The sequence below is a fragment of the Panicum hallii genome, chromosome 9, assembly GCF_002211085.1.
Source record: "Panicum hallii strain FIL2 chromosome 9, PHallii_v3.1, whole genome shotgun sequence".
Classification (NCBI taxonomy): Eukaryota; Viridiplantae; Streptophyta; class Magnoliopsida; order Poales; family Poaceae; genus Panicum; species Panicum hallii.
The window spans coordinates 66,566,854-66,576,876 of record NC_038050.1 but is presented as its reverse complement, the minus strand read 5'-3'; the positions used below and the strand labels follow the sequence as shown (position 1 = coordinate 66,576,876).

Sequence of the window (10,023 nt, the reverse complement as noted above, 5' to 3'; positions counted from 1 at the left end):
TCAGTCCTGCATTGCATTCACACTGTAGTGTTTTATTTCAAAAAAGAAAATCGCACTGTAGGGCAACTGCGCAAGCTGCTCGACTGTATTGGTATCGCCACTGCAGGCGCTATTGTGCACTGATATTTTTGCGACTGTGGAACCAGTCCAATGCACGGGAGCGAGGTCAGCTACTTGAAGGGGAGATTATTTATTTTTTTTACTTTCTTGCGAAGATTATACATTTATTTATTTATCCTTGTGTTGCATCAGAGAGAACGATAATGATGGGAACGTTTCCTTTTTCTCGTTGGCAAAGTTAAGCATGGAAACTTTGCCAAAGGTATGGTTTGAGAAAGGATGGATACCAAGGTCCAAGTACACACACCGAGCACCACCTTCGATGAGCGAGAAAATCTTCCCTGTTTCTATTATAAGATACTGCTCCATTTAAACTGGAGGTCGTTTCATCGAATCTAGATATCTATACATCTCGATGTACAGTATATATTTAGATATATAGAAAAAATTATATACTTAGATTTGCTAAAATAAGAGTAATATATATGAATTTTGACTCGACTTAAAGCGATTTCAGTTATTCAGAAGTGCAAACCAATCTCTATCAGCTAAACAAACAATATACTACGTAGAATCATCTGGCGTGAACTACAGGGCAGCAACAGATCTAGAGCCTCCTCTCCGTGTACTTCCGGTGGCTCGGACCACGAATTCTCGTCGAGATCGACTCGCTGGAAGAAAAAACAAGAAAGAAAAGGCAGCCAAGTCGCGGCCCTATCCGGAATCGAAGCGGAGAGATACCGACCTCCGCACTGCACCGGGTCTACCTCTCCGTTGGACGTCGTCGGCGAGCTCGAGCAAGTCGCCGCTCCGCATTGTAGCATGACGATGGTGATATGATTGAGAAATGCCCGTAAACATCGCTGCAACTTGCACCAAAAGCGCCGTACAGCAACCTCCACCGCGGCCGCCCGGGCGATCGGTTTGACCGCCGTCTGTCACAGCTTGCTTGCACCAACCACGTCGCCGGCGCCGGCGGCGGAGTGGCGGCGGACGAAGTCGGCCACCTGCGCGGTGAACTCCGCGGCGCAGTTGGGCTTGAACAGCTCCATGGCGTGGTACCCGGCGCCGTCGAGCCTCGCTTCCACGGCGACGCCGGCCTTCTGCAGCGCGTTGGCCAGCGTCCTCGTCCGGTCCCGCGGCGGGTCCTTGCGCCGGCCGAGCACCAGGCAGGGCGGGAGCCTCCGCAGTCGCGCCGCGCCGACGCGGGCGAGCATGGGCTCCGGGTTGCAGTACTCGTGGTCCCGGTCGGCGCCCACGGGCAGCGCGAGCTCCCAGAGCAGGTCGTTGGCCGGAAGCGGCAGCACGCGGTCGTCCACCGAGGCCGCCTCCGCGGGCGTCCGCGCCGCGCCGCCGAGGTGCGGCTGGTTCAGGATCACCCCGCGCAGCTCCACGCCGGCGTCCGCCGCCGCCAGCGCCGCGCGGAACGCGATGCTGGCCCCGTTGTGGCTGCCCATCACGAACACCGGCCGGCCGGCGGCCGCGTGCGGGCGCGCCCACAGCACCGCGTCGGCGGCGTCCTCGAACGCGGCTGGGAGGCGGTGCTCGGGCGCCAGGCGGTAGTCGACGGACGCGACGACCGCCGGGGCTGCGGCGGCGAGCGCCGTGCAGGTGTTGTGGAACGGCTCGGAGGCCGCGCGGAAGAGGACGTACCCGCCGCCGTGGAAGTAGAGGACCAGCGGCAGCCGGGCGTGTCCGCCGGACGGCACGAAGAGGCGGAGGCCCGTGCCGGCGGCCTCGCTGAGCGGGACGTCGTTGGAGTGGACCACAATGCGGCGCGGCCCCTGCTCGCCGTCCTCGCGCCCCTCCGCCGCGACCGCCACGGGCTCCCCCGCCGGCGCCGCCGGGAGGAGCGGCGCCTCCCCGTACCGGTACAGCGAGCCGTCGGGGTTGAACCGGATCTTGAGGTACTTGTACGGGTCCATCGCTCCCCACCTCTGCTCTGCGCAGCTCAAGCTCGGCGGGGAGTTTACTCGCACAGCAACCTGGGACTGCTGAGCTACTCGAGTAGTCGCCGAGTGCACAGCTGAGCTAGAGCGCGGCGTTTATATACCGCGCGGCCCGCCTGAGCCTGACCTCCTTGGCCTGAGACTCCGAGAGCGACGGCCGCGCGCGACCTGGTTGGGTTCAGACGCGCCATGGGACAGGGCGACGGGATCGGCTGGATCGCCATTCGCCCCGGGGGGGGGGGGGGGGGGTGGCGCGGCGGGGGGCGTGGATTGGAGAAGGCGGAAAGGGACCGCGGGTCGCCGGCCTTTAAGCGCGCGCCAACGAGCACCGAGCGCGTGCGCGCCGCGGCCCGCGGCCCAGGGCGCCGAGTGGCCGCGGTGAGGCCACGCGGGGCCGTCCGACCGACCGGGTACACCCGTACACCGGACGTGATGAGGATGGTTGCGCGGGTGCCTCCGTCTCCGTGCTCCGAGCACTCCCGCCCCGTCCTTGAACCCAGGCAGAACGTCAGCGCGCGATTGGCGATCGAGGTGACAGTTTCCCGTTCGATGAGACGGGAGGCTGCACTGTACTGTAACACAAAGTCATGCACGGCCGAAAGAAAATGTCCCCTCTCCCCATGGTAGAAAACAGTTGGCCATGAGAAACAATTGTAAATTCGCTTTTTAAAACGTGCATACACAGTAAATTGTTCAACCAATACGAGTACACGACCCTGCTGGCCTGTTATTCAGATGGTGTTTAGATCTAAATGCTAATATCTAAAAATACTAAATTTCAGCGCTAGTCTACCCAAACATTAACAAATTACTAATAACGTGGGCTAAACTTTAGCTAAGATTTAAAAATTTTAACATAGATATAAGTGCTAATTTATAGATTTAGCATTTAACTTTAGTCTGTCTAAATATACCCTTAGCCAACGCAAAGTGGCACGACGTGCTGCAACCAAGATTTGAGATGACAGTATTATCAGCGGATATGGCACTTCCCGATCATGAAATAGAAACGAAAGCTTGCGCTGTTTGGAATCGTTCAGAGCTCTCGCAGCGCGAAAGGAACCACCAACCAGAGAGGTATGAAAAGGAACTGGACGGAGCACGGTAGGATCTCCCGTCCCGTGGCGATGTCAAGCTTTTTTCCACGGAAATGATTCCAAAGCCGGCTGACCGAGTGTGTACCTGCGCGTGTGAGTGTTCGGTCCGGATAGCTGACCTGTCAGCGCAACGGCAACCGGCCATACCGGGAGGCTTTTCCGGCCACGGCCCATAATTCAAGCGACCGCCCCATCTCGGCAGCTGCACTTGCACGACGATCGCCTTATCCCTGATCGTGTCCTCTTTCCTTTTCCACCGATGGAGAAACGAGCCGGCCAGATGTCACCGCCGGCCGGGCCATGCGCCCGTATGGGTGGAGTCGCCACTCACCGGCCGCTCCGAGCGCGGAAGCACCGCCCGGCCCGGCCGTCCGCAATTCCGCATCCTTTTTACGGGAAAAGACGACGGGCGGGGCGTTATCCGCGGGCTCGCCGCGTCCACACCGGGGGTAGTCGCCGCGGGAGCGAGACCAGCCGGTTCTAGATTTCCCAGCAGTCGCCGTCGTCGGGCGGTGCGCTTTCCCGGCCGCCGGCAGCGGCGGCCGCGCGTACTGTGGACGCGGCCCGCGCGGCGCGGCGAGGACGACGACCCCCGGCCGAACTCGTGCGCCATGCACTGTTGACGCGGCGGCAGGGCGGAGACGTGGGGAGCGTGGCATTTCGGTGCTCGGTTCTCTGTTCTCCCCGGCATGTGGGAGTGGAATGGAACAGAACAACGCCGCGTCGCTGTCGGGAGCCGAGCGGGGCACCACGCGCTGGCCGGAGCCCCCCGGCCCCGGCCCCCGGAGGCGAGATCCTTTTTCGCCATGTGCGGCGCCGTAGCCTACCTAATAGGCCACATGTGCTCGGTCATCCCACTACGACGAAAAAGTCTACTCCTTTTGTCCTTTTCCTACGAGTATTTGTCTACCTACTAATACGGTGAAAGGCAAAGAGTTTGGTTCATAGCCACATTAGTGTTCTCAGCATCTACTTGTAGCTATTGAGATGATGGTAAGAATCTGCAATGAATCTTGCAAGATCTCACAAAGATGAGGTCAAACTCCCAAGTATCAAAGCATTGTAATCAGGCATTGCTTAGATGCCATAATATTTTCTTCGCCCACATGGCTGTAACCAGAGGGAAAAATAATATATTATCATGAAGATACAGTTCGGGCACAAAATCTAATAATTGGAAATTGCACGATAGCATTGCATGGTCCTTGTTTTGTGTCCATTAGCATCGACACAAGTACACAACATCATGGAAGGACTAATTGGCTTGGGACTCGAAGAATCAAATCCATGATACCATGCACCGAGGGAGTTGTGCATGGCATGTTAATTTTAGAGAGTGACATGATACAATAGACACAATAGCATTGGGGCGAAGTTGTTTCGTACGATACTTGTTTTTTGCGTTCATTAGAATAGACAACATCGTACAACTTAACTTGGTTCTCTAAGAAACTAGCTCAAGATACTTCACATTGAGTCGTATCAGACTTGTGTTATATGATGCGGCAATTTTAAAGAAACTAACATGATACAGCAGATTAGGAGTATATGATTACCAAGTCTAAGCGCTTCATTGACGTTGTAGGATGCCATTTAATAAGTGTATGCGCGTCTATATATATTTCTGTTTTTCTGAATTGATTTTTCTAAGACCTGGGTCATTTTTGTCAATGAGAATAAATATCATCACAGGAGAAAGGGGTACTGCATTCGTCTGAAAGTGTACGTCGTTGGTCTTCCAATAAAAATTAACAGCTCACTATGTGGACTCAGATAGATAATATGGCAATGAGTCGCTCAGGTTACAGGGAAAATCAATACTACATGGAAATCAGCAAGATGTACAGCACAAACGCACTATTCTTCGACATCACTGTTACTACAAAATTTTATTTTGCAAGTACTTTAGGTATGAGCAACAACAAGATCAATTCATCAGATGTAGAAATGTACAGGTTATGTACATTTACCAAACGCACACGGCCTAGAGTACACATCACGTAGAAAGGGTTCCATTTCGTCTTCAAGGGAATCTGGCGTGGATCAAAAGTGGTCTGAAAGAACTGACGCAGAAACCCTCTTCAAGGATGAGGAAAGTGTGGAGATGTCTGATTCAGTGTGGCCAGCTGATACAAACAGGCGGATTCCAATGGGAAGTTTGCACCTATCAAGATTTGACTTCTTCGATGTCACAATGAAAACTGAATCTTCCTTCAAGACCTGTTGGAAAAAGAATGTATAAACAGGTGCTTGCAAAAAGTCATGTAAACTGCAGCTTGAAGTTTTACTAGAGTTGATTCAAACTTACCCTCTCAGCAATAGTTTCAAGAAGATCTAGGTCGGTGGTAGGAGAACCTGTCGATTTTTTCAGTTTAAGGAAGACAATAGGTGACAGAACATGGCTGGAAATTTCAAGCCCTGGAGTATCTGATAGTTCTGCAGAGTGAATAAAAAGGGTGTCAAGATGCTGGCCACTGGTATGCTGCTTAATAGTTGGCAATCATCTTGCGCGTGAACAATAGTAGTTAATGCATGCCGTATTATACGTTCTTAGCTCATATAATGGATTATGTATATCTGTTTCACAACTAAATTTTGTTTTACCTTGTGGTTAGGAACCTAGGGCTCACAGGGGCAAAAATATTGTATAGTAAACTCATATAATGACTTGCGTATAGTTTAGAAGTCTACACTTAGGTAGCTGACTAAGTGGCGTGCGCAAATAAATAAGAATGGATCAAGCAAATAGTTTAATGACAATAAAATCATCTTTACCTTTATGCAAAAGAGCAATATTGTTCCTTAGGTTTGCAAGAACTGATGGGTTTTCCTCCAGGTAGTTGACAGCAGAAACAGCAGCACTGGCAAGATAAGGTGGTAGCGAGGCAGAGAAAACATACCCAGAGCTACTTAGACGCTGCAAAATTATATCTCCTTGATCAGATAAAAGATATGCAAGAATTTCTACGTAAAAAGATCGATGTTCCATCAATCTGGTATTGCATCTACCTGATGATCAACAACTCTGACACTTCCTGTACAGAAGCCACCATCAGTGGCCAATGCATTTCCCATTCCAGCAGTGATGATATCAATTTTTTCAATCTGCACAAGCATGGTGGAATTTCAGAAAATGGAAGAATGTGCTCAAGTATCCAGTTAAAAGTACTAGATCCATATTCCATGGATCAATTGGTGACGGCCCAGGAAGCTGTGGACTATAACACTTGGCTTTCTTTTTACACCATTTTAGTGTCACAGCAAAACATGTTGAAAAAAAGCCGAAGCAAAATACTCACGGGAACTCCATAATGTTCAGCAAGGCCACGCCCAGACTTGCCAAGCACCCCAAAAGAATGACTCTCCTCCAGAATAACACGGAACCGATATTTCTCCTTCAACCTGACAATCTCATCCAAGGGGGCAATTTGGCCAGAATTCTGCATTCACAAATCACAACAGCAGTAAGATAAGTTTCATGAATTGATTAGGTGTGCTGTCTCATGTTGCAAACTTTCAACCCTACATACAAAACAGACAACACATATCTACACAACAATCGCAAATGGCACCACACCTGGTAAATGGATTCTACAACAATGTAGCGTCTGATCTTTTCAGCACGTTTATTTCCATGAGTGAGTTTTTCCAAAGTGCTTGCAAGTGAAGCCATATCATTGTGCTTGAAGTACACCACAGTACTTCTTGATAGATGGAGACCATTTTGCACTGCCCAGTGAACACCTTCATCGCTGCAATCACATTCAACATAAGTGGAAATTCAGCAACAGAAAAATAGAAAGAAATAAATTAATGGAAAAAATAGCCAGGTGGAGTGAGGAGCAATAGCAATTAATAGAGACAAGAAAAAGGTGACAACTTTGCTGAAGCTTATGAGCTATAGATAAATTCATGGTGCCTAAAAGGTCAAGCATGTGGTCATCACTACAACAAGCATGTCAAAGTTCCATGACTAATTGTACATTTCATAAATTTTCATCAAAGAAGAAGGTGAACTTACGCGACTATGATATCTCCTTTCTTACAAAAGGCCGGTATCACACTGAATATTGTAGAAATCCCATAAGAATACAGAATGGAGTCTGGAGTTCCGAGGAATTTAGCTATTTTTGCCTCACAGTCAAGGTGGACATCTGCAAGGGTACATTGAAAAGGTAAGTTCCTACTCTATATTTGCAACCGAGGTCATTGTCTGTGAAAGATGGTACTAACCAATTGTTCCATAAAAGCCACGTGGACCACAAGACCCAACACCATATTTCTCCAGTGAACCAACGCAAGAATCCTGAAAGTCACCCACTTCATTTAGATATTCCCCAAAGGCCCAAACAAACAAAAAAAACAATTGTTGAAACAGTGTCAAGCAATGGACTTGTCTCTTACAATAATTTTCTCATTGCCAATTAAACCAAGGTAGTTTGCCGACGCAAAGTTGACAACTTCTTTACCATCAACGATTGTATGCGGTCCGGCAGCACTGTATAAAAGCAGAATAGAAGGGTTAATTCTGATGCTCAGAAGTTCAAATAATATAAGATGTCGAACAACAACAGACATACTGCAATCATAACTACTTCACATCGTATTCCATACTGCATGCATCTATTCTGATAACAGAAAACCAGAAATGTTTCGAGGAAAATTTCTGTGAATTAAATAACATACACAGATAACTTAAACATACTAAAGGTATAGGGGAAGTTCAGCAGAAAGAATATTCCATGTACAAGAGTGACTTCATATATAGCACTGCCATCATAAGGGATGCTCAATAGCCATTCCTCCAAAGAAAATATAAAATGCAATTATAGCATGCAGCTATGCATGCTGGCAGGAATTGCTGACTAAGAGAGCGCACATTGATGAAATTGCCGTGTTATTAGTGAAATCCAATCATAGAAACAACATAATATTGGCAACTACTTGAAGGTACAAGCTTATAACCTGATGGCAAGAAACCCTCCTATTAGATAGATACTATCCAGCACCATACATTAGGTGCACTGATGATTCTACTGATATCAGAGAAGAGAGAAACAATCCAAGAAGCCTGTAGGCATTTGGGTAGCAAGGGAAATGATATTGTATGTGGTTCATGGTGCTCCTAGCTGCTTATTCACGAGTTCATGGTTTCATGTAGCATAAATGTATAATCTAGCGAGAAGAAATGTTCCAGATCAATATTGGTCCTTCACATGGCACTATTAAGTTAAGTGAAAACCAATGTAAGAAGAGCACCAACACCCCCACAATTTTAACAGCGAATCCATCCAGTTAATCATAGATATGAAATAATATGTAGGCCTACTCATCATGCAACAATGATCTGGATTGACCCTAAAAGTATTTGTGAATTCACTTTGAGAATAAGCCACTAGAATGAAAAGTTTTCGACACCATTGGTTCAACTACTGTTTTAACTAGTAGTCATGGAAAGCAAGCCATCGCACAAACCTTTCCAACATTGGAGTGTCAATCCTGGCCCCCTCCTTGATCGGAGGGCATAGTGGCTCTGGCTCCCATTCATCACATAGCTCATCAATCTCCTGCAGAGACCAAAATGCCAACCTTCAGTTATATGCTTCATGAAGCAATGACCAAACAAATACTATGTATCCATTAACTGATCCCAGTAGTTAGCAATGAGAAGAACACCTCACCTTTTCAGTTAGTGGCTTCTTTGGGGGTTTGTAGCTCTTCCTGGTGAGCTGGAACACTATTACTGCAATAAGAAGCCCTTCCACGACCAAGTGCCCTGCCAAATCATATCGCCAGCGAATGTCAGACACTAAGCCCAACCGAGCCAACTCATCAATCCAATAGGAAAGAGGGATTACCGTCAATATGGACCCCGAAGACGACGGCACGGGCAAGAGGAGCATTGAACGCAGCCGAGACACGGGCGAGCACCACCGCTGTGGCATTCACAACGGGCAATGCCATGTCCATGTCCCCCAGGAGCTTCTCGTACGAACTATCAGCGCCTTGAATCTGCCAACCAGACAGTGCCAACCGATCAGATCGATCGCTGGATAGCCGAAAGCAGGGGCCGCGGCGGGCAGTGCGTGGGGGGAACTCGTGGGTTCAGCTGAACCCCTTTCGAATTCTCGGGGGATATAAACCACTGTTACTATCCCCCGCACACAGCAAGGGAACCCGCTACAAATTGGACGGGTTGGAGCGCCCGCCCCAGCAAGGGAGATTCGGATTTGATTGGCAGCAGCGGGAAGATCCAGCGGAAGAACGCAGACAATTCATCCAAGCGAAGCTAGGGCTTCCTTACCGAGAGAGAGGGGGAATCAGCCCCAACTCCAGCGGGATCTCCGCCCCGCGCAGTCTACGAGAGGGCGGCGGGTAGTACAATCCCTCCGATGTGGCGCGCTTCGCTTTGAGCGGAACTCGGAGGCGCTCTCTCGCCGGCGACGGGTCGGCGAATGGACCCGGGAGCCAGGCGGGGGCAGGCGCCGGTAAGTCGGATTCGAGCAGTGGAGGGCGACGAGTTCGAGGCGGTGGTCAGTGCAGCGGCGATGCGGTTGTAATATAACGGGGGGCGGGGGGACGGAAGAAGGAGAGACGACGACGCGGAGGAGGAAGACGAGACGCGATGCGTTTGAGTGGGCTTGCGCCCGGGCGGCGGCGGTCGCCTTTGGCTGGCGCTGCCTGGGCTGGCTCGGCTCGGCTCCCTGTCTGTCGTCTCGACCGGGCCAGCCGGCCAGCGTTGATCCGGGTGGCAATGGTCAATCCCGGCTGATACTAATTCTACGAAAATTAGTGACGTCTGCTGCTGCTGCAAACTGCATCATTTCCTGGGCTTTTAGTGGTTGGTTAACCACCTAGGACCTGCCTGTCTTCTTCATGGCTCCCCTGCCTGATGGCCCCTCAAGACTGACTCCAGT

General features: G+C 50.1%; 2 protein-coding genes across 2 annotated transcripts; both read right to left on the bottom strand.

Annotated features, from left to right (window-relative positions):
• Positions 1 to 489: 489 nt before the first annotated feature.
• Positions 490 to 2,243, bottom strand: LOC112873719 (probable carboxylesterase 8). The gene has a single exon (XM_025936743.1). The coding sequence runs from the start codon at positions 1,983 to 1,985 to the stop codon at positions 999 to 1,001; it is 987 nt and encodes a 328-aa protein (XP_025792528.1). The 5' UTR covers positions 1,986 to 2,243; the 3' UTR covers positions 490 to 998.
• A 2,605-nt stretch (positions 2,244 to 4,848) lies between these two features.
• LOC112878026 (long chain base biosynthesis protein 1a) lies at positions 4,849 to 9,781 on the bottom strand. The gene is made up of 13 exons (XM_025942409.1): positions 9,411 to 9,781; positions 8,965 to 9,118; positions 8,788 to 8,882; positions 8,582 to 8,673; positions 7,511 to 7,604; positions 7,340 to 7,412; positions 7,128 to 7,260; positions 6,684 to 6,858; positions 6,406 to 6,546; positions 6,116 to 6,211; positions 5,882 to 6,023; positions 5,415 to 5,542; positions 4,849 to 5,326 (listed from the first exon to the last, which is right to left on the bottom strand). The coding sequence occupies exons 2-13, from the start codon at positions 9,074 to 9,076 to the stop codon at positions 5,150 to 5,152; spliced, it is 1,458 nt and encodes a 485-aa protein (XP_025798194.1). The 5' UTR covers positions 9,077 to 9,118; positions 9,411 to 9,781; the 3' UTR covers positions 4,849 to 5,149.
• Positions 9,782 to 10,023: the final 242 nt, after the last annotated feature.

Coding starts and splice junctions, on each gene's coding strand:
- LOC112878026 (XM_025942409.1), bottom strand. CDS start 9,076: ATGGACATGGCATTGCCCGTTGTGAATGCCACAGCGGTGGTGCTCGCC. Junction 7,261..7,339: donor TGGCTTTTATGGAACAATTG/GTTAGTACCATC, acceptor GTACCCTTGCAG/ATGTCCACCTTGACTGTGAG. Junction 6,859..7,127: donor AAAGGAGATATCATAGTCGC/GTAAGTTCACCT, acceptor ATGTGATTGCAG/CGATGAAGGTGTTCACTGGG.
- LOC112873719 (XM_025936743.1), bottom strand. CDS start 1,985: ATGGACCCGTACAAGTACCTCAAGATCCGGTTCAACCCCGACGGCTCG.